The sequence below is a fragment of the Macaca mulatta genome, chromosome 5 (assembly GCF_049350105.2).
Source record: "Macaca mulatta isolate MMU2019108-1 chromosome 5, T2T-MMU8v2.0, whole genome shotgun sequence".
Classification (NCBI taxonomy): domain Eukaryota; kingdom Metazoa; phylum Chordata; class Mammalia; order Primates; family Cercopithecidae; genus Macaca; species Macaca mulatta.
Genome location: NC_133410.1, coordinates 165,767,980 through 165,792,412, shown reverse-complemented (window position 1 = coordinate 165,792,412; position 24,433 = coordinate 165,767,980). Strand labels below are relative to the sequence as shown.

The following is a 24,433-nucleotide window of genomic DNA, read 5'->3' as shown; positions in this document are numbered from 1 at the left end:
GAATAAATATTGAAGACAATGTATTTAGAATCTTTCTACTTATGAAACACATCTCTTCAAAGGATATTTTTAAAATTGCTAGTTTCCACAAGAGGTATTTGCTTATGTCACAAAGAACTAACAGAGAGAATGGTTATCTGATTAAACAATCAGATAGCCTGAGCATTTAGGGCTCTAAAATGTTGCCTAAATAATGAGGCTTATGTCATGGAATGAACTTTTGATTGGTTACTTTATGCTAAGGAATCAAAGCTCAGATTGATTTTAGGTGCTACCAGGCTTGTGAAAGTTATCAGTTGTAAGACTAATAAATAAAAATCCATCCTTGCTCCAATATTTAACCAGGACAGAGACAATATTCTGCAACGTATGGATTATAAAAATGCTCTGGTATTACTAGCTTTTGACTTCCCTATAGATCTTGTTTCCAAGTAGAGTGGCTTATAAATGCTAAGGAATTTATCCCTCCAATGAGACAGACTCCAAGTCACATTCACAAACAAGAACCAAAAAATGGTCACAATTACCATGAACCAAATATTTACTAGTGATAGACATTCCCAAATTGTTGGCTGAACTTAACCAAACATGCTCAGACAATACAGAGGAATGATGTGTTCTTCAGATAGACCATATGCTATAGAGATTATTATTTAGTCACTAATTTCTGAATTATGAAATTTGAATAAATTCCCTATAATATACAAAATAATTACAGTTACAACACAGGTTTGGTCCACTTATACATGGGCTTTTTTTTAAAAAAATAAATACAGTTGCCCCTTCGTATCTGCAGGTTCTGAATCTACATCCAAATGCAGATCAAAAATATAGTGTTCACAAAATCTGTGGATATAGAGGGTCAACTTTTTGTATCCACAGGTTCCACAGGGCAGACTGCGGGGACTTGAGTATGCATAGATTTTGATATCTGCAGGGATACTGGAACCAATCCCCTGCAGATACAAAAGGACAATTATATTTTATGCTGAACTCTCTCTAGTAATCAAAATGCTCTTAGATTAGAGAAATAGGCTAACACCAATGTTTGAGAATAGCACTGACATATCACAAAAGTCCACAAAAAGGTAAGTTCTTGGCTAGATTGCTTCATTTTCTCACTGTTCTTACCACTGAGTTTTGCTATTCACCCTTAGAATCTTCACTCTTGACATTTACTCAATTTTTATTGAACATGGAAATCATTTAATTGTATATTATTAGTATATCACAGTTACTCTAGTTATTGCTTTTTAAATACAATTAATACTTTGACTAGTTCTATAGACTAGTTACATTTACTAAATTATAGCTGGGTTAAAAACACTATACCTCATATAATAAGTAAAACAAATATTTCCTCAACAGTACTTTAGGTACCAGGAGACTATCCTTTACCCGAATAAACATATATTTATATATATATTTCCTAGACAAGAGCCAGATGGCAGTGTTCAAAGGTGGATAGCAAAAATGCCGAAGATAAACTGACTGACAAAGCAAGTTAAGTGTATTTATACATCCTTCTGTGATTATACATTTAAGTTATTTCCACTTCTCCTCCAATTATGAGCATATATTGATGTTATATTTTTTAAGCTAGCATACAAATGTTGGCTTTGTTATTATATACTTTATGCCATATGTATATTTGTAAAATGCCAGTGGGTAAGAAACTTTAAAAAAATTTATGTAAATATGTTTGCAGAAAAATACACAAAAAATGTTGATATGGAGGAATAGGGATTGAGGAACTAGAAGTTCACCTTTCTGTACATTTGATATTTGAAAAAAAAGATGTAAACCACCAATATATTGACTTATTTAGAAATTGTTCATTATAAAATAGCGCAAATGGAAACACAGTCCCATCCTGGTTCAATAGGACTTTAATTGAAGTAGTTTTTAATAGCATCATTTTTTATTCTGGACAGTTTCATTATCACACTACCTCATTTTTGTCACCAGTAATTTTTAGAAATGAGAGAAGTTTATATGATGAAAGCAAATAAGACACATATTCATAAGGAACAATTGAGAAATTATTAATTGTAGGTTAATATAGCCAAATTCGCTTTTAAGAATACGTGTCAAGAAGTAGGCCACTGTGAAAAAAGAGGATTCTTGTCCCCACCCCCACTCTACTTGTTTAATGTGCAGTTACAGTTTACCAATTGTGAGAGCTCAGCTGTGCATGAAAGAGCAGCGCCTACATCTGCATGGCATCAAGAAGTACGGACAGGCTTTAGTCCCTATCAATTTAGACTCTGTGTCTAGCAAAATGTCTGACAAAAAAAAAAAAATGATGAAATGTGACTCCCAGTGTTAGCCGTGTGGCCTAGCGGGAGGTGTTTGGGTCACGGGGCCGGATCCCTCATGACTGGCTTGGTGTCCTACCTGTGGTAATGAATGAGTTGTCTCTCTATTAGTTCAAGTGAAATCTGGCTGTTAAAAAGAGCCTAGCACCTGCCTTCCCTCTCACTCCCCCTCTTGCCATCTGACATGCCGGCTCCCCTGCATCTTCCACCATAATTGTAAGCTTCCTGAGGCCCTCACTGGAAGTAGATTCTGATGCCATGCTTCTAGTACAGCTTGCAGAACCATGAGCCAAATAAACCTATTTTCTTATAAATTATACAGCCTCAGGTATTTCCTTTATAGCAGCACAAAATGGACTATACAGTAGTCGAAAGAGTGCAAGAGAGAAAAAGCAGCAACTAAAATCTAAACTCTTTAAATATGACTTCAGGAAATGCACACACACACATAAACACATACAAATACACATCTACTTTTTGCCCCATTTATCTAAATTGAATTTTTAAAAGACTACTTTCATCAATTTGTCCACTGCCTAACCTCCAACAGTATGTGTACAGGCAGGCATGCGTGTGCACACACACATGGACTTGCACACTCACATCTGACCTATTATTGTTCCAGACAGAACATCAGACAGAAGACCACATTTAATCTTCAGTTTTCCAATGCAGTTTGAGGGATGTGTGAGTCTCTGCATGTATCAGTGAACTTTTGTAAAGAGTAACTCACTATCTTGATCGGAATAGAAGTGGAGAACAGACTCTACATATCGAATCTTTGCATTACTCTAAGACTTTCGAGCAATTTTTAAAATCAAGGACTCTGTGGGTATTACAGTTGCTCTTTCTCCCTTTAGAATTCCCCATTCCAAAGGCTTTCGGTGTACTCATTAGGCTTTTGAAGCTACTTATCATAACAAAGGAGTACTCCAGACTCTGCCTATAGACTTAATGGCTTAACACCAAGTATATTTAGAACATACTATAGAAATGCATTTGCTATAAATCATATTTTATATCATTTTAGGTGTGACTGTAGTATCTGTAAATAACTAAACAAATTGCCAAATTTATATAATATTATAACCTAGGCCACAAATAAGTATTTCCAATTTTCTAATCTGTTTTATTTATATAACCATATAAATTCTGCCAGCAATTTAAATAATATTAGGATTTGATCCATAGAGTTTATTCAAACTATAGATATAGAATATTATGTTTATTCACAGAGATTACTTAAATATAGTAAACATGTCAGTAAGAGAATTTTTTCAGTGTTGAAGCCATAACATTATAAAGCATTCCAAAAAAGCTGCAAATTGGTTATATTAAGTTTCTAGCCATTTAATTCCTTAAAAAGTCTCTCAGAGATATATTTGAAGATTCTTGTATTCAAGAATAAGTAGAGGTGCACGTGTGGGGTGGACAGAACCTTACTACAGAAGTAATTTTTAATGATAATGACATAACTGAATAAAGAACAAGATTAGGTTCTCTAATAAGAAGTACTCAGAGCTTCTTAAATAGGTCATGATTCATAAAGTAGTTGGCTAGTCTCCTTGCCCCATTCATCACAGATTTTACACGAAGAAAATTTTTTTTTCAGTTAATACTCCCTACACCTTATTATCATATCAAATATATACATGAAAGTACAAAAGAATTTACACTATAAATACTATTTTAAACAGTTATAACATCACATGAAAAGAGATGAAATAAACTGCTAATAAATAAGGCTTTAGTCCTACTTAACACACATTCTTAAAAGCGAATTTGGCTTTATTAACCTACAATTAATAATTTCTCAATTGCTCCTTATTATGAATATGTGTCTCATCTACTTTCATCATATAAACTTCTGTCACTTCTGAAAATTACTGGTAACAAAAATGAGGTAGTGTGATAATGAAACTGTCAAGAATAAAAAACGATGCTATTAAAAACTTTCTAATGCTTCCAACTTTAGCCTCTAAGATTTTATTTGTGGTTCTTTTAAGTTTCATTCCACACAAATTTAAAAGCAAACAACTTTATGCAGTATTTCTTGACCAGAACACTTAGGCATGATTTCATGTTAATAATGGTATCCTCTACAGACAACAAAATATGTTCAGAGGGAATAATTTGTATATATTTTGCTAAATTTAAGTCCATTAAATCATTATCATTAAAAATCTCCTTTAAATATAAACAGCAGCTTTTATTTTTTAATTTATATAAACTTATAGGCATAGGTACTATTTTCTTTGTCTTTTATTCATAAAACCTTTGTGTATGGCACATACTATGCATTAGAAATAGGGTGACATTAACAACAGTAGGTTCTTAACTGTTTTGTTGAATAAAAATAGTAATACGTGAATGAACAAACAAAAGTAACCAAGACATTGGAATGACTGAAAAAGCACCATTTTTACTGGGAAAAAAAATGCTCCAGATAATTATATAAGCATGGTAACAAATTTTTGCATATAGGACACAAATTATAAAAAATCTTACAGTAAAAACTACAAATTATCATTTTTTTCTACCTTTTAAATCTTTCATTTCCTTAGGAAGCACAATATTATCTTATACATCAGCTTCAAACATTTCCTACAATCCAAATTATATTATGCTTCCATTAATTATTATTGTTATTTTGTTGAATAACAATATTGAAATTATTTGGCAAAAGTTTGCATTTAGAAAAGCAAAGTACATTAGAACAAATGCATTTTGAAACTAAAAGTTTAATTACATTTTTCACTGCAAAACCATTGAATTAAAAGGATAACAATTTATACATTTCTACTTTTATATCTTCTTTCATATGCCAATATGCAACAATCTTACGACTCATCAAGTTACACACTTCATATAAGTTATTTTTAGACTCATGTTATCATTTTGAAGCCTGTCTCAGGAAACAAATATTCCATAGGTACAAAGTCTAGTCTAGAAAGTGCATTTTTGTCCTGTAAAGAATAAGAGTAATTTATATTTATTTCTAAAGATTAAAATTTCTGGTCAATTCTTAATTCTCTATGCATCTCTCCTTGTCTTTTGAAGTAAAATGTCATAGTTTCAGAATTCAAACAAGTGTGTTTCTATGAGCAGCTAAAAACATAGAGAATTAAAATATAAAAGTTCTTAAATGTGTTGAATTTTTATTTATTGGGTAATTATTTTAATTACTATTTTTAATTTTACTGCTTTAAAGATAAACTTAAAATAACATAATTGGGTTTACTACTTCATGGATCCTCTCATCCTTGCTATCCATGTTCATAAATAATCTGAATATATTCTACAATGCTCTAGAAAGCTGGCTCTAGTTAGCCTCCTTCCATCAGTGCCCCTACCTGATGGAATATATTAAGGTATCAGGATCATTGCATATTAGTATTCTGTTACTACATTTAATTTAATCTAGTAGCATAATTTAATTGAATCACACATTAGTATTCTGTTACTACCTTTAATTTCTGTGCTTATTGAGGACCTATAATAAGCCAGCCAATGGAGCAGATCATAGGGATTACTAGGAATCAAGCACTTGTTCTATAGAGCATCCTTGCTTTCTGTATCCAAGTCTCTTAACCAAAGGTCAAGTTAGAGGGGATTGGTGGGCTGGAAATGGGAGGAAGTGGTAAAAGGGAGGTATAAATCGAGGAGTACATAGCAAGTGTCAAAAAATCAGGTAGAGAACACTTCCACATAACATAAGGCTCTCAGGTATTCTTCCTTCCATTTTTGACTTGGAGAAATAAGTGTATGCGTTAGAAGGGGAAGCTCAGTTTCTCACAAACAGTATGCTTCCAATACCATTTCTCTGTCGTGCCAAAGCATGCCCTTAAGCAATCCCGTAGTTTTTCTAGATATTATGTTACTTCTTACATGGGTGGTAACAGAGAAAAAAATAAAAGATTGGTAAAGGGAATAAAAATTACTCCAAATGTTTGTTTTCCTGGTGTAGGACTGCAGTAAGTCTGAAACGACCCAGTAGACAGAACAGCAACAACAATGAAAGTGTTAAGAGTAGCCCACTGACAAATCTATTGAATTATTAGAGTGTGGTAAGCAGGGTGCAGGTATGATGAGGATGCTCAGGGCCTTGAAAAGCATAGAGGACTTCTACATCCAGAAAGATAGAGTAGACATACCTTTCCTATTCCTCCTGCTAAGTTCAACAAAAAATCCTGGACATTACATTAAAACACACACATACACACACCCACAGAAAGAGAGAGAGAGAGACTGTGAAAGGGAGAGAAGAGGAAGCAGATCAACCCGGGGACTCGGGACCCAAGGAACCATGCAATGGTGAGTTCCTGCATTCCCTTTCGGTCTCATATAATCCCGGATTTGGGGCTAAAGAAGCCAGCAAGTGGAAATGCCAACAGGTGCAGACAAGAAAAGCCCCAACGGCCTGGTCTGTTTAGCCAAAGAACAAAGAAAGGGTCAGCCCAGCAACACAGAACACTTTTAGATATTAACCTCTCTATTCTTGGCAAATAGTACAGAAAAAAATGTGCTCCCACCCCACCCCAAAAGACATGCCAGCAACATCCAAGAGGTGAGGGGGCCAAGGCTTGGACTTTAAAAAGGCTGTGATGAGGCAGTCTGATCTCCACTGAAGTAGTGTCAAGTGGTGATCCAGGGCTTCCATCACCGTAGACCAGGAGCAAGGCCCTGATCCCTGCCACAGTGTCTATGGAAACTATGTAGGGAGTATGGACTTACACCTACACCCAGCAGTAACAAGATGCTCCTCCTCTTCAACACTGAGATGATGTCACAGGAGGCCATGGAGGGTCAGGACTTCCACATGAAGGCAAACCCTGCTGCTGTGTTGGTAGAGACAGCATGGGGAACTGGTGACCCCCAATCCCACCCAGCAGTAACAAGGAGCTCTACCCTGACCAAGTGGGACACCTGGACTTGTACCTCTGCTTGGAAGTAATAAGGCAGCACCCATCCTTCCCCTGACAGAACAGAGTCAGAGAAAGCCAGTTAAAACAGAAGGCTTAAACACGATTCAGAGTCTCATAATATAATATCAAAATGTCCAAGTTTCAATACAAAATCACTCATCATACAAAAAACCGGGAAAGATCTCAAACTGTACAACAAAAGACAAAAAAAATTCTGAGAAATCTGAGAAAGATATTACAACATTCATGATAAAAATAATTCAGTGACCAATTATGAACATAGTTGGAACAAATGAAAAAAATACATACATACCAAATGGAAACTATAAAGCTCATAGATTAGATCAACAGGAAAATGTAAAGGGCAGAGGAAAAAAAAATCAGTGTACTGGGAGATTACAGAAGACATTGTCAAAGAAGTTCCAGCCAGGCCAAGCAGGTAAGAAAAAGAAATAAAGGGCGTCCAAATTAGAAAAGATAAAGTCAGACTACTGCTGTTCAACAATTATGTGACTGTGCACTTAGAAAACCCTAGAGACTCCTCCAAAAGACTCCTAGATTTGATAAACAAAATCAGTAAAGTCTCTGGTTACAAAATCAATGTACACAAATCAATAGTATTGCTATACACCAACAACGACCAAGCTGAGAATCAAATTAAGAACTCAATTTCTCTTACAATGCAGCAAAAAAAAAAAAAAAAAAAAAAAATGAAAATAACCTTACACAAACAAATGGAAACACATCCCATACTCATGGATTGGAATAATCAATATCGTGAAAATGACCACACTACCCAAAGCAATCTATAGATTCAATGTAATTCTTATCAAAATACCAATATCATTTTTCACAGAATTAGAGAAAACAATCCTAAAACTTATATGGAGCTAAAAAAGAGCCTGAGTAGCCAAAGCAATCCTAAGCAAAAATAATAAATGTCCAAGTTTCACATTTTATACAAGGGACTTGAGCATTTGCAAACCTTGGTATCTGACAAGAGTCCTAAAACCAGTTCCCTACAGTACCCAGGGACAATTGTATCACAAATCTAGCATTTGTGTTATTGGAGTCTTGAAAAGAGAAGAGAGAGGGCAAGTCAGAAAAAGTACACAAAGAAATAATAGCTGAAAACTTTCCAAATTTGGCAAGAAACATACACCCACATTTTCAACAAGCTAAAAAAATCTCAAACAAGATCAACTCAAAGAAATCCACACAGAGACATGTCATAATTAAACTTCTGATCACTACTCGACCAAAAGACCAAACAATTTTTTTGAAAGCATCCAGAGATAAGTGACACTTTACCTACAGGGGAAAAACAATCAGAACAACTAGTTTTCATCAGAAGCCATGGAGGCCAGAAGAATACTTTTTAGGTGCTAAAAGAAATGCATATAGAATTGTAGCCTCACAATCCTACACCTAGAGAAAATATCCTTCAACAATGAAGGAGAAATCAAGACATTCTCAGATAAAGGGAAAGTAAAAAAATGTGTCACCCACAGACCTATCCAAAAATGGGTAAAGGAAATTCCTGAAAAGGCGCGGTGGCTCATGCCTATAATCCCAGCATTTTTGGGAGCCTGAGGCAGGCGGATCACTTGAGGCCAGGAATTTGAGACTAGTCTGGCCAACATGAGGAAACCCTGTCTCTACCAAAATATAAAACTTAGCCAGGTGTGGTGTGGCACATACCTCTGGTCCCAACTACTTGGGAGGCTTAGGTAGGAGGATTGCTTGAACCCAGGAGGCGGAGGTTGCATTAGCTGAGATCACGCCACTGCACCCCCCAGCCTGGGCAACAGAGTAAAACTCTGTCTCAAAAAAACAAAACAAAACAAAAACAAAAACAAAACAGGAAATTCTCTAAACAGAAAATAATAAAAGAGATATAACCTTGGAATATATGAAGATGAAAGAAAAACACAGTGAGCAAAAATATACAATAAGATTTTCTTCTCCTCGAGTTTTCTAAATTATATTTGATGGTGATGCAAAAACTATAATGTGATTATAAATGTATGCAGAAGTATTTAAGACAATTGTAAACATCAGCTTAAGGGAGAAAAGAGGTAACGTTTTCAAACATCACAAAAACTAGCAAAATAATGACACCAATAGATTGTGATGTTATGCACGCATATCTTATCCAGACCAACCACTAAAGAAGTTAAACAAAGAGATACACTTAAAAACAACACAGAAAGCTCAAAATGAAATTCAAAAAAAATGTTCAAGTAACCTACATTAAAAAAGGTAAAAGAGGGCCAGGCGTGGGGGCTCATGCCTGTAATCCCAGCACTTTGGGAGGCTGAGGTGGGTGGATCAGCTGAGGTCAGGAGTTTAAGACCAGCCTGACCAACATGGAGAAACACTGTATCTACTGAAAACACAAAATTAGCCAGATGTGGTGGTGGGTGCCTGTAATCCCAGCTACTCAGGAGGCTGAGGCAAGAGAATCACTTGAACCTAGGAGGCAGAGGTTGTGGTGAGCCGAGATTGCACCATTGCACTCCAGCCTGGGCGACAAGAGTGAAACTCCACCTCAAAAAATAAATAAAAAAAAAAAGAAGAAGAAGAAGAAGAAAAAAAAAATGAAAAAGAAAACAGAGAAACAAAAACCAAAATAAACAAAACAAAGAAAAATAAAACACAGAGTAAAGCCTTGTTGTATCAATAATTACATTATGGAAATGATCTAAATATACCAATTCAAACATAAGAGAATGGCAGAGCAGTTTAAATACCAAACACCAACTATATGTTCTCTGGAAGAAACTCATTTCAAATATAATGAAATAGAAATATTGGAGGTAGAAGTATGAAAAAGATATATTAAGGACATCTTTAAGGCCAAGATAGCACTAGACTAATGCGAATTTTCTCCTTATTCTTCATGAAAGGCATAAAGGAGTTATAAGGCCTCAAGAAGCCTCCCTGAAGGTTTCAGCTAAGTATTTGCAGAGGGTCTTGGCTTTAGGCTCAGAAAATGAGTATAAATGACTTAAACAGTTGTTTAAAGGCCATAGGCAGCACCATATAAGCATGGTTCCTTTGCTTCTGCACCTAAAAAGCACATGTGGTATACTCGTCTAGCATTCTAGGTAGGGTGAGTAGTGGTGATTAACAAACTGATAGAGTAATTGTCTGACCAGAGGAAAAGCATGGAAGGTAAGATTTTCAAGGCTGTAGGATGGAATGGACCTACTGGTCTTCTGTGGAATTTACTGCTCTTAGCTCAATGGAAATGGTCTTCTGGTTGACTGGTCCACCCATCCAGAGGGCATCTATGAAGGGCACATTGGGGTAAATGGACAGCTAACCTCAATCCTTTACACAGCCTAGTTCTTTGAGATTTATCATCGTCCACTATTCTTAGACCCATAATCAATTGACAAGACAGCGTTATGGGGTAAAATCTTAAATATTCCTTCTCCTGCCACTCACTGCTGGGCAGGATAGATTCCTAACTGAGGGCATCGTTTCCCTGAGACAGACATCCAATAAACAAGTAGCCTTCCTGACATGCTCCAAGTGAAGTTCTCTAACTTAATGGGGAATGGTGGGTAATTTAATCATGAGCATAGGCTTCTCCAAGCCTTTTTATGTAAGGCAGATGATCAGTGATGCCCCACGGTCCTCTGGCCTTTCATTAAGATATATTGAATGAGAAAAAATAGGAAGCTCTGTGCTCCAGCAGGGTCTCCATATTCAATGGTGACCATCAAAGCAGAGTTGAATCCTTAAACTCAGTGCAAAGTTCTCAACAAATTTAATAAGGCATTACTTTTTTTCTTAAGTGGTATTTGACCTAAATGTTCTGAATGTTTTCTAAAAAGCACGTTTCCCAAAAAGTGTGTTGTGCTCAGTTTCTTTTCAGCTGTGAGAGAAAAACAAGCAAATGCCAATTTCATCAAAACTTGTCACATACACAAAAGGATCTCTCTCTTGACACTATGAAGAGGTTGGGGGAAATGATTTCATGGGATAATTTTATCCTTACCTGCAAAGTGCTAATATGAACAGGAGTCCCTGTTCCATTCACAGTATTCTTTTTAGCCGCATTTCCACCTTTTCCATCTGCTTGCTCAGCCTTAGCAATTCTGGCTTTTTCTGCTTCAACCCTTTTGGGGTTGTTCAGCATCACCTGGACCACCGCATACTCCACCAGGGAAGCAAACCCAAAGAGAAGGCAAGCAATGAGCCAAACATCAAGAGCCTTCACATAGGAAACTTTGGGAAGCTCAGCAGCAAGGGTTGTACACTCAGAGGCCAAGCTGAGGACTGAGAAGATACCTACAGAAACAGAAAGAGGAATGAAAGTTGCTTTTTATCCCTATGAGACATTCTGCGGTCATTACTCTTTGACGAAATCCACCTCCAGTACCTTCCAATGAACCATGAACAATTCGTCAGGTCCCCTTAAAGCTCAAAGAGCAGGAGAAATAATAGGTACATGCCTTTTATGTAAGGATTATTGACTATGGTTGAGGATTTTGTAAATACTTAGGATTTTAAAAAATAAATAGAAATTTAAATCAGGGTATAAAAATATAATTTGGACCTGTTTTCAATATTAAAGATTTCTAAAACTACCGTATAGTATGTCTGAGGAAGACACAGAGATCTGTTATTAGACAGATTATGTATGTTATTTTTCAGCTTTGTTTGAGAAAGATTTCAGTTATGGAGCTGAGTTTTGTCCCCATGAGCAACTAAATCAGAGCAAGAATAGAACATACAAAGTAATTTTTTGATAAGGTTCATAATAAGAAAAATTAATAGAAAAGACACAATAGGAAATATTCCTGTTTAGGGAGAACATATGATTCCAGATTTCCAAAGAAAGGAATAAAGGTCTGCTCCACGTAATGGTAACCTTTCAATGAAAGCTAACACATTATATACAAATTTAAGTAAAGTAATTGTCAGACTCCAAAGAAGAATTGCAATAATTTATTGCTCTTTCTCTTCCCAAATGCCACCCTCTCTCCCATTCCGCTCTCTTTTTCTTTTCCTTCGTATTTTCAAGAGAGGAGATGATGAAATGTATTTTGTAGTTATAACCTGTTGACATGGGCTATCAGGAACATGCTGAGTCAGAAAAGAAAACTCATTCAATGTCAAGGGAGACTCACTTTACTTGAAGGAGAAAACAGATCTGACTTGACTCTGTGAGTCCATCTCACATACTGGGTTGAGTATAATTTTTTCTTCTTAGATTTGGCCACTTATGAGAATTAATGTATGTATCACCATAATAATTAAATGTCTGCTTGACTCTCTTTTCCCTTCCCATGAAATTATAAGTACTATATTAGTATTAATAATCAGTTAAACATTGAAAAATATACCAATTGCATCATTTCAGAAGCTTCTAAAAAATGTATTTTGCATTCAAGAACCTAAGATACTCTCTATTAGAAAGAAACATGTTAAGCAAATATAATTTCTGTGGATGAAAACAATATTCAATATACAACAACTTGATAAGCTCCTAGGTTACTTTTACTATAATTATCCTTGGCCCTGAGGAAAACTAAGAACTAATTAATAGAACTGTATTTTAAAAGTTAATGTAGGTCTTAATGTTTTCTAGCCTGGAATTGGAAAGCAACATAAAAATCCAATACCTTATCAACTACTGCCCTAAACTACAGTTGATTATAGCCATGGGAATTAACTTGGCAAACTGTCATTCTAAGTTAATTTTTCTATTCTTTGTCAAATTTTGTGAGTCAAATTATCATTCAAAAACAAGCCTAACTTATTTCCTTGAGATAAACTATTTTGACACTATCTTCTGTGTTTCTATAGCATTTCATGCTGATCAATAACCTAGAAGATATTAAATTGTAGTAAGCTAAGTTGTATACCTGAATATTTATCCTGATAGATTAGAAACTTTATAATGAAATAGAGAATAATTTCAGATTATAGAAGACCTTTAGAGTTCTGTAATGGCTTTTTATACCATGTTTGGTAGAGAATATTCAGAAATTTGAAATTAAGGAAAGAGAAATTACATTATCAAAAGAATGTTTAGGTAGCATTACTTTGGTGTAGATATACAAACTAGACTGAGAAAGAAAAATGGTAGTTGGGGAAACAAAGTATCAGGAAATAAAGACCTAGATTATGGGACAGATGTGAAAGAATTTTAGAGAAAACATTTGAAAAGAGTTACTGATTCAAGGAAGAAGAAAAAAATTGAGACAAAGTTATGAACAGGATGACTGGAAGAGTTTCCATAAAAAGAGGGGAGAGGCCTATAGAAAAGAAGATGACTTTGTCAGGAAAACATTGAAAGATTAGATAAAGGTCAAGAAACAAGAACCGATGATCATGACACAGCACAGTGCACCTGGGAATCTGAAAGAACTTTTTGAAAAGATTAGCCAATATCATTCAGATAGATGTCTGAAAAGAGAGAGGACTTTGTGAGGTAAAGATGCTTTGGTGTCAGAAAAGGGGGACTGACTGAAGAAACAGATAAAAGGGTTGTCTTTAAAAGGAGTGACAGAATATTTATAGATTTTGGAGGCAAAAGGAGAGTATTCATAATTCCACACATTCAGTTAGAAACAATGGTAGTGAATTCAAGATTTTATCATATCAGATTTAAGAAGGAAAACTGAAGAAGTTAAGAAGAAGGTGAACATAAACTATGTGCCTTATCTTGGGAAAATCATATTATAATAGAAACTACCTATTAGCATTTTCTATCCAAAAATAAGAAATCTGAGCAAATAATGCTACTTTGTAAAAATATTTTAGCATTATCATAATATAGCCTTCAAATGGGATTACTTCATTGTTAAATGGTACATGGTGAAATTATCTAAATTGTAATAAATTAGAAACAGAAAGAAATGTAAAGCCATTGCCCATAAATGTGTGGAATTTGGTCAGGTGCGGTGGCTCATGCTTGTAATCCTAGCACTCTGGCAGACCGAGGTGGGTGGATCACCTTAGGTCAGGAGCTCGAGGCCAGCCTAACCAATATGGTGAAATCCAGTCTCTACTAAAAATACAAAAAGCAAATCAGCTGGGTGTGGTGGCACATGCCTGTAATCTCAGCTACACTGGAGGCTGAGGCAGGAGACTCACTTGAACCCGGGAGGCGAAGTTTGCAGTGAGTTGAAATTGTACCACTGCACTGCAGTCTGGGCAATAGAGCGAGACTCCATCTCAAAAAAAAAAAAAATGATTTTTATAGTGTTAATATTATGTCCTTAATAAATTACTCTGATGCTCCTAAAACATGTTTAAATTATATAGACCTTATTTGTCACACTGTTTCCTCCAAAATCAGACCTAGATTTCAAATCTGGGAAAATGTCATGAAATTGATACAAACTCTTACAAATAGATGTAGAGTCTTCATCTATGAAAAGTTAAAGCCAACAAATGATATAAACTAAATTATTAATAAATAAGCTATATAAGGAGGTTGAATTGAACAAAATCTTCCATAAACAAGTCAGGGTTGAAGTTATTTAGCTCATCAAAATGGAGACAGAATTGCATGTCCACAGATTTATTGTCCAGCCAATCACAGAGGAAGAATCTGAAAAATAATTCCCTAACAGCATATATACTAGGAATGTATTGGTGCATAGAGAAAAATTGAAAACTAGAAAAAGAAAAGAGAAGAAAAAATAAGGAAAGAAAAGAGAGGAAGAAAGAAAGGAAAAGAGAGTTTAAAAAAGGAAAAGAAAAGAAATGGAAAGCAGATACAGTATGGCATTTGCTATTCATAACCAATGCCATGAATCAACAGAGCAGGTCAAGGAGCAATTGCAATTGCACACATGCCAACTCCCATCTAAGCTCCAAATAATTTATCTCATACTGTGATAATCACCAAATTTGTATATTTGAAATTGCTGTTAATAAAATGAAAATGCATTTAAAAGTACTACTATTAATACATTATGTTAGCATATTATCATTTCATAATTTTTAGTTAAAGAATACTAAAAGGAAAGGAAACTTTGACCCAAATTATTAATCTTTTTGTATTTATAACTGAAAGTTATTTGTTAAAAAAATGTATTCCCTTTAGCAGCAACTAAAGTATTTTATGTAACAGGAAAAGATATAGTATAGTTTACTTAGTTAAGAGTATTACAAAACATTACTTCAATAGTTCCGTGCATAGTTAGTTCCATACTTGGAGAAATAGCTTAAGACAAAAGTCATTACCTAAAATTCACCAGGGAATCTTTGATGTTTGTTAACAATGGGGAAAGCTAATCACAAAAAGGCTGGGTGAAAAATAAAAGTAGAATACAAAACTAATTTTTTAAAAAGGAAAATGAATCTAGGGCATTTTAAGTATTACTTTATTCTCTATGTTGTCTGCTAACTTCCAGAAAATAAAAACTACACACCATAACAAAAGAGACTGGTAAACTTATTTATTTAATCCTTTGGGAGAATGTAGGGGGAAAATAGTAGAGTAAGGAAAGATATGCAGAATCAAAACAGCTATATTAACTGGATATCCTGAAATTTAGTCTGAGTCAGTATTACTTCCTTTTCTTTTTAGATAAAATTATAATTTGGGGTCTAATAACAGACCTTCCAAATACCTGCAGCATAATTCCAAAATTATAATTGGAGATCTTAACATCTCTCACCAATAACAATAACTACGCAAAAGAGATAAAAGATTTCAACAGAGTTACTAACCAACTTGACTGTAATGATACTTCCAGAACACAACAGCACACAATGACTAATACACACTGCACGTGCACATAGTGTTTATCAGGAGGCATAGGCTAGAATGGGCTGCTTAAAAAAAGTCTCAATACACATAAAAGAATTGATGTCAGTGAGTATATTCTCTGACAAAAATGGAATTAAGTTAGAAAGCAATCATATTCAGGTACCCAGAGAAACTCTAAATACCTTTCTAAAGAATCCATGGGCCAAAGAAGAAATCACAAGATAAGTTATGAAATATTTCAACTGAAAGATGAAAATATAATATATCAAAATTTGTGCACTGAAGTTAAAGCAATGCTTACAGGGAAATTTACAACTGTAAATGTTCATGTTAGAAAAGAAGAAAGTTCTAAAACCAATTATCTGAGTCCTACTTTCAGCAATTACAAAGAGATCAAATCAAATGCAAAGTAAGTAGAAAGGAAATAATAAACACAGCTAAAAATCAATAAAAAGGAAAATAAACATACAGAGAAAATTAATGAGATAAAAGCTGGTGCTTTGAAAATATCAATAAAGTAGAAAAGCCTTTAGCTTGAGTGATCAAGAAAATAAACAGAAAATTCACGATGTAATAATAACAGGAATGAAAGATGGAACATTACTACTACAGCCTGACATTAAAAGGAAAAGGGAGTACTACGAATACTTATTGTTCTAGTAATTCACAACTCATCTAACATCTAGAAATCAATTGGTATATTTCACCAAATAAGAGGTGGTAGCCCACACAACTGTTTAAATATCTACCCATCTACCTCCCTTTGTGTCCATATACTCTGCCTTCTCTTCTGATACTAAGAACAAGGGATCAGCAAACTATGACCTGTAGGCCAATCTGACCCACCTATTTTACAAATAAAGTTTTGTTAGAACACATCCATACTTGTTCAGTTATATATTGTCTGTGGCTGCTTCACATAGAACATATAAGTGCAGAGTTGAATGGAGTGACGGAAACTATATGGCCCACAAACCTCAAATGTCTACTCTCTGGCCTCTTATAGGAGCTTGCTTACCTTTGGGACAAACACATTTTGCTCCAGCAAAGGGCAATAGCTCCATTTCCTGGATCTAATCCCCTCTTCCTTTCTCAAGGTCACTGCTCCTGCACTTTGTCCCTCTCTCAATGTTTCCTTCACTACTGGTTGTCCTTCATCAAAAATAAACTCAACATACTATTAATTCATCTACCTTTAAAAAATGAAAAACACTCTCTTGACTTTTATTCTTACCCTAGCTATTTTCTTATTCTTTTTCTTTTTACAGCTAACAACCTCCAATGAGTTATTTATACTAAATATCTCCAATCCCCCCCTCATCTTCTTTCCTGAAGCCAGTCCAATCAGGCTTTCTTCTCACTTCAAAGAAACTGTCCACGGATGCCAGTGACCTCCCCAGCTTCTTTAACCTAATGGTAACCTTTAGCTCTAAATGTCATTGATCCATGAACAGTTGGTTGATCACTTTCTTGACCTAGAAATACTTTCTCCACTTGACTTTTAGGAACCGTCATACTGGTTGTTCTTCATTTTCTCAGTCCCTCTTAGAAGTAGATATCTCTACCTACACTTACTCCCCTGTGGTTCCAACCAGAGATTGAAAACCATCTATATTTTGACAAAGTTTACATTCCTACTCCAGTTCTGAAATGTCCGATTAAACCGAGACTTGCATATCCAACTGCCTATCTGATATCTCCACCTAACTGACGCTGGAACCTTAACATGTCTAAAGCAAAGCTCCTGGCCTGCCCATCTTCTCAAACCCACTGTATTTACTTGCACCTTTGCCCATCTCGGCTAATGTCAATTTCATCTTTCTAGTTTTTCATCCAAAATAATCTTGAAGTCAACCCTGATTCTACTTTCTTTAATCTCACATTCAACATACCTACAAATACCTCTTATCTCAACCTTCACTACCATTCATCATCTAATTTTTTTGGGGGGGCGCGGGGGATAGAGTCTCACTCTGTTGCCCAGGCTGGAGTGCAGTGGTGCAATCTCAGCTCACTGCAACTTCTGCGTCCCAGGTTCAAGCAATTCTCAGTCCTCAGACTCCCGAGTAGCTGGGGTTATAGGCGTCCGCTACCACGTCAGGCTGATTTTTTGTATTTTTGGTAGAGACGGGGTTTCGCCATGTTGACCAGGCTGATCTCCAACTCCTGACCTCAGGTGATTTGCCCACCTCTGCCTCCCAAAGTGCTGGGATTACAGGGGTGAGCCACTGCTCTCGGCCCCATCATCAAATATTTATCAGTACCTGCACTACTACTCACTAGCCCAAACCATGATTATTTACCTGAATTATTCCAATTGTCTCCTAACTGCTTTCCTTGCTTCTGCCCTTGCCCCAGGTCATTCTGTTCTCAACAAAGTAGACAAAGAGATCTGGTTAAAATTTAAGTCAGATCATGTGTAAAAGCTTTTAGCGACTTTGTATTTCACGCTGAATAAAAACTAGAATCGGTGTGATGGCTCATGCCACCGGTGCAGAGTGAGCCGAGATTGCACCATTGCACTCCAGCCTGGGAAACAGAGCGAGACTCCATCAAAAAACAAAAACAGAAACAAAAAACAAAAAGCTCAAAATCATCAGGATGTCTTAGCAGATGCTACGTAGTCCACCCCTCATCGCTGTTATCTTTCTGACCTCCTTTCACACTACTCTCCCTTTGACTTGCTCTGCTCCAGCCACACTGGCCTCCTTGTCTCCGCAATGCCCAAGCATGCTCCTGCCTCAGGAATGCGGCCCAGATGATCACTGTCTGGCCCACTCTGTCCTAGAAATGACTCATTTCTTCACCTCCTTCATGTCTCTATCCGGTATCACCCTCTCACCGAGGCCTTTCTAACAAGCAGTTTGCTACCTCCAAACTTGCTATCTTACATCACTATCTTACATATGATATATTATATTTATTTGGTGTCTGTTTCTTCCCAATAACATATATACTCATTGAAGCTAAGACGTGTTTTAATGCATTTTATTAACTATTTATTAGCCACCTATTTTGTTAACAACATCCCCATCTTCTTGAATAGTACCTAGCACATAGCACAAAACAAATATTTGCTGAAGGAATCAAAATATGTAGAAGTGCTTTGCAAACTGTAAAGCAATATAAAAATGTAGCTCATTATTAACTTCTGAATGTTAATATAGGCTTTCACTCATTTTCTTAATACTCTCTGGAGCTTCTTGGGTATTTTTATCATCCCCGCTGATATTTCAGCAGAGTTATTTTTAAAGAAGTTAAATCTGTTGTCCAACCTGTCACAGCTAGTAAATTCAGAACTGGCTTTCAAACCCAGGTTAACTCTAGAGACAGACTTTCAGTCTCTGAACACTTCTCCAAATAACATGTCTCCTGGATATTAAGTCACAGCTCAGGGACCTGGTATCAGAAGTCCTGCAATGAATGCAGATGAAAAATTCTTACAGGATATGTCAGAAATTGGGATGTCTCCAAAGTGCTCTTGGAAGCCTGACATTTATATCACTGCATGAACATAAGAAACTTCTAATAACAACAACAAAAATTATTTGAGAGAAATATATATTTTTGACAAGTCTAAGAATTTAAATTCAGGTTTTTTGGTTATTTTCCCAGTAAATGTAATATATATAATACATAGTTTTTATCCATGATGAAATTTCCTACATTTTTGGTTATAGATTTGGTCTGTGTGATCTCTGTTAGGTGTAAAAATACAAATTCTTCTTCAGATTACATTGCCATTTTCATGGTTTCTTTCCTAGTTTCCCACTCTTTACAATCTGTATATTTCATTTAATTCCTCCGATAAGTCAGGAGAGAGATTTGCACAAGGCCTTTTCGATGGAAGAAAATTTAAATGAAGCAACTACGTACTCACTGAGGAGGTCAGACATATCACAGTCTTACCTGTGTGAGTTCCAGGTGATATTCAGAAAAACACACAGATACACAGTAATAAAGAATTTTGAAACACTCCAATCAATCAAAATTTGTTGACACAATGTACATATTTTGAAGTTTATTCAGTTTATCCATAGGAAGGGCTCTTGCTTATTTCCTTAAGCAAAGGCTTTCTAGCCATTATACAGACACGATTTTCAAAAGACTGGCTGGTGGCATTTCTATGTCACAAAGCATTAAAAATAAACTGGAGAGCAATGGCCCTCAAGGGAGAGCCAACCAGCCCTGATATAGCACAAAATAACCAATGGTTGGGAAAATGATGGCTATATAATGTTTCATAATTTTTTTAAAAAACAAATTATATTACTATTTCCTGACTAAGAGTAGGTGATAATACATACTATTTTTCAGGAAGGCTTCCTTCAAAATAGTTATTCATTTTTAAGTTTGGCACTACTGAAGGTTTTAGACATAGTTATCTGTGAAAATCACTTCTAAATAATTATTTCATGACAGAAAAATAGATTAACTGCTTATGATACTCCAAGGACATGAAAAGAGAAACTTAGCTTAATTATAGAGTGCATAAACATTGAGAAAATCTAGTTCAATATCAAGTTTTCAAGAAAGTCTTTAAACAGTGAAATTGGTTGCTAACAATTCTAAAACTCATTGTTTCAAAGTATTTGATTATATGGTAAGTTAGATAAAGATATAATCTGTTCCTGATGTGACAAAAAAGCATGGAACACCTTACCCAGGGGCACTCTGGCAGCACTTGCATCCGGGTTGATCCAGAAGGAAAGCCAGGAGAGAACCACGATGAGCAGGGTTGGGGCGTAGACCCCCATCATGTAAAAGCCGACCTGCCTCCTCAGAGTGAAGATGACTTCCACACATGTGTAGTAGCCTTTCAGAAGCAAACACATTCAAGGCATGAGGTTTTCACCCACACAGAATCGCAAACATCAATGACAGACCTGGAAATGGTAAGTCACTTCTATTTGAGGCAATTTCATAGAGTAAACCCCTCAAAAAAAAAAGTTTTTCTTTGCAGATATATAATTTATGTGATCTAAAAGGGTGACATTATGTAACTAGTTTCAGCTGACCTTTTGCAACTTCATTATGACATTGAGAAATAGATCCCACATGCTGCTCCACTGTGTCAGTGTCTAGCCTTTTAGGTCATTGTTCAGAGAACTGGCAATAGAGTTGAACTTTTCCTTACCCGTGGGTCCTCTCAGGGCAATGATCTAAAGGAGTCATACAGGCAGTAGTAAATCAAAGTAGAGCAAGTCTTAAAAAAAAAAAAAAAAAAAGAAAAACCACTCCGGGACTACACCTTATCGGTATAATTTTTCAGCCACATGTACCACTTCTTATATAGGATGGATGGCAGTCTACACTGACTCTCATGTATAGATAAACCTTAAAAATTAAGAAAGTATTGGAAGTGAACATTAACAAGTATAAGAAATCAGTGTTTTCAATCCATATACGTGAAAGATATATATACTGCAAACATTGGATATGCCTCTCAAAACTTTACCCACCTCTACTTCGGGCTCTCAAAGGTACTCCAATTGAAGGAAAGAACTTTCATTTTCAAATGCCAAGACAGAAATTGTTTTACAACCTAATTCTAGAGTGGCCATGACATCGACTAGTCCCCCAAATTAATCACCAATTATAGGCAGCCTCACAATAGCCTTTGCTGCCTTGAGAAAGAAAATAGTAACACGAATATGCTCACAGTACTGCATTCAAATGGAAAAGGTATTTCCAGATGTTCGAGATTATTTCTTAAATGTTTGGTCTTTTCAGTTAGCTATTTAAATATAATATGTAATGCTGAAAGTGCTTAATTTAGATAAGAATGTCATTTGCCATTTTACAAATGTAAGATTATGCATAAATAGCAAAATAAAATATCTATAATCGTTTTCTGTTTAAACTATATAATTTTTTAAAATGGTGAAACAAATTAATGAACAATAAATAAATGAAACAATTATGGGGGAAAGAATAATGTTACTTTTTCCTATTTTATAGTTTAAAAATAATATTTACCTGGCCTTCCTAATTGGGAAGAATATACATATATCTGACACAAGAATAATCTACATATTTATTCATTAATAGCACCTACAGCAGTACTTGCACAGAATAGGACCTTAATAAACGTGGAATAAAAGAATGGTTATTTATATCCTCAACAAATAGATTAGAAATCTTTTCTTTTCCCAGTGTATAGAATCATTGCCACCTCTGAGAGGTTACATAGACAGTACAGCTAATATGTAACAAAAATTGTTGCTTTTGACTGAAGTAAATTCTATTTATGCCAAATGCTTCCATATTATATTAAAGACAAGAAATGCAAGTGTTTCTTTTTTACAGTTGAATTTCATTAAAATTAGGCAATATATCAAGTCATTCACAGGTTTTAAAAGGATGTAAAACACGTAACAATGAAAAATCTCTCTTCCTTTGCTTTTCCCACCATTCACCTCAACTCCCTGCCTGGACAAATAAGAACATATGTTTCTAACGAACAATCATGTGCAATATTTCAAAAATAGAACCTTTCATAAGTACAATTGCTACAATTAAGAAGGCTCAAAGTATTTCCTAAAACTGATTCTAAAATACATCACTTTGTAATAGCATCACGAAGTCAAATTAGTTTTCTGTTCACCTAGTGCATATGAAATGTTTCTCAACAAATTATATATTTTTAGGTAGTCTCAGTTGTCACAAATATTATAACAATTTACTACAAAGTAGCACAGCTTAAAATAAAATTTTCCATTCCATCCCAGTATGTTTAAATGATAGCCCATTAACATGAGTCCTGCGATTTGAAGCAAGTTTCCATCATGTCCCTTTTATGAAGGTACCCACTAGGGGAGCTTCACAAGACTTGGATGCATTTAGCAGTAAAATACATGCTTGGATATTATAGTGATTTGCTCATAAAATTTTATGAGAAACGTTTCTTCATCTTTTTTTGATCTTTTCCTAGTATTGTTACATTTATGAGAGGCAGGTGGGCAGCTAATTGATATAAATGTTCACTGGGCAAATTCAATTTACTTTCTATTTCCTGTGAAGTTTTATTCTATTATTCACTCAGGCTTCCAATTTGAGTATTTTTGTATACTTGCTTTCCCACATATTTCTCCACTTTTGTTATTTTTATAATCATAAAAAGCATAATTTTAATAAAGTTGAAACTGCATTATTATTTCCATATAAATTAAATACTGGCCATCATTTTTATGTAATGCTCATATATATATTTATACTTTCCCATTTTTCTACACTGTTAACTATTGCATGTATTTTCAATGTCTATTTTTCTAAACAGATTTCTAATTATCCAAACATTAACAAATATTTTACTTACATTCATATGATAATTCATAAAAGTACTGATCAAGTCCCTGAAACATACTAAGTGCCAAAAAATATTGTTAGGCATAAGTTGTTTTGTTGTTATTTTCTGTGGCTAATTAGATTTCAGTGAATTATTTATGACTCAAAAAATTCCACAAAAAAACTTATAACTCTTGAGTAAGCTTCCAAATTCTGTCTATCACAGCAAACCTTCTAATTTTATTCTAAGAACTAAAATGAACTATATTTTACTTTTTTACTTGTTTACCACATTGAAATATGGCTCACTAAAGGTCAGGGACCTTTCTTTTATTCACTACTGAGTCCCCAAATGGAGACTTTTTTTTAAAGTACAGCTTAAAAATGAAAAAAATGAACACTCCTAGGACTTTCAACGCTATTATATAATCATATGCTATTACACAAAATTACAAATAAAATCACTAGTGTCATTTTCATCTCTAAGAAATTTAAAACTCTGATACGGTCTCCTTCAAATTTCTCACAACAATTTAGACACTGCTCTTTTTGAAATGTCAAGCATATAATCTGGATGTGGGTAACAATTTTCAAAGTATAATAGGACTCCACAGGAATTAATCGTGTAACAGTATCAGACTCCCTCTCCCACACAATCACTGTAACTGTATGACCTTGGGCAAGTGTCTGTTTCATTAGCCTAATGTGTACAATGAGGATAATAAAAGTACTTAATTCATAGAATTGTTGGGATGATTAAGTTAAATAATTACTGCAACGAACTAAAAACAATGCCTAGGATATAGCAAGAGATCAAAAACCTATCTACTAAACACGCGTTTTTATACGACAGTCTCAAAAATCTCTAACAACTATAGTCTTCTTAATTTGAAGTACAAATGGGACATGGAATACTACTCTTGGTCCCATGGCTGACAGTAATTTGCCTGGTGACATTTGATAAGTAATAAGTCACCAGTAATAACTAATTTAATAAGTAGTTTATTCACTCTGCTCTTCAGTTATTTTATGTGCTAAATAAAGGAGCTGGCTCAGAATTATCAATTAGATCACTTTCATATCTAACTATCTATGACTTCTTCATTGAATACTTTGATGGTCAAATTTTTAATAGCTCTCCATTTTTTAATTTTAAAAAC

General features: G+C 34.9%; 1 protein-coding gene across 1 annotated transcript in view; it reads right to left on the bottom strand.

Moving 5' to 3' along the window:
• GLRB (glycine receptor beta) overlaps positions 1–24,433 on the bottom strand; it is a 90,421-nt gene that overhangs the window by 1,078 nt on the left and 64,910 nt on the right. Inside the window, 2 exon segments of the mRNA NM_001266452.1 lie at positions 11,253–11,545; positions 20,650–20,802. Coding sequence (NP_001253381.1) covers positions 11,253–11,545; positions 20,650–20,802 — 446 coding nt within the window.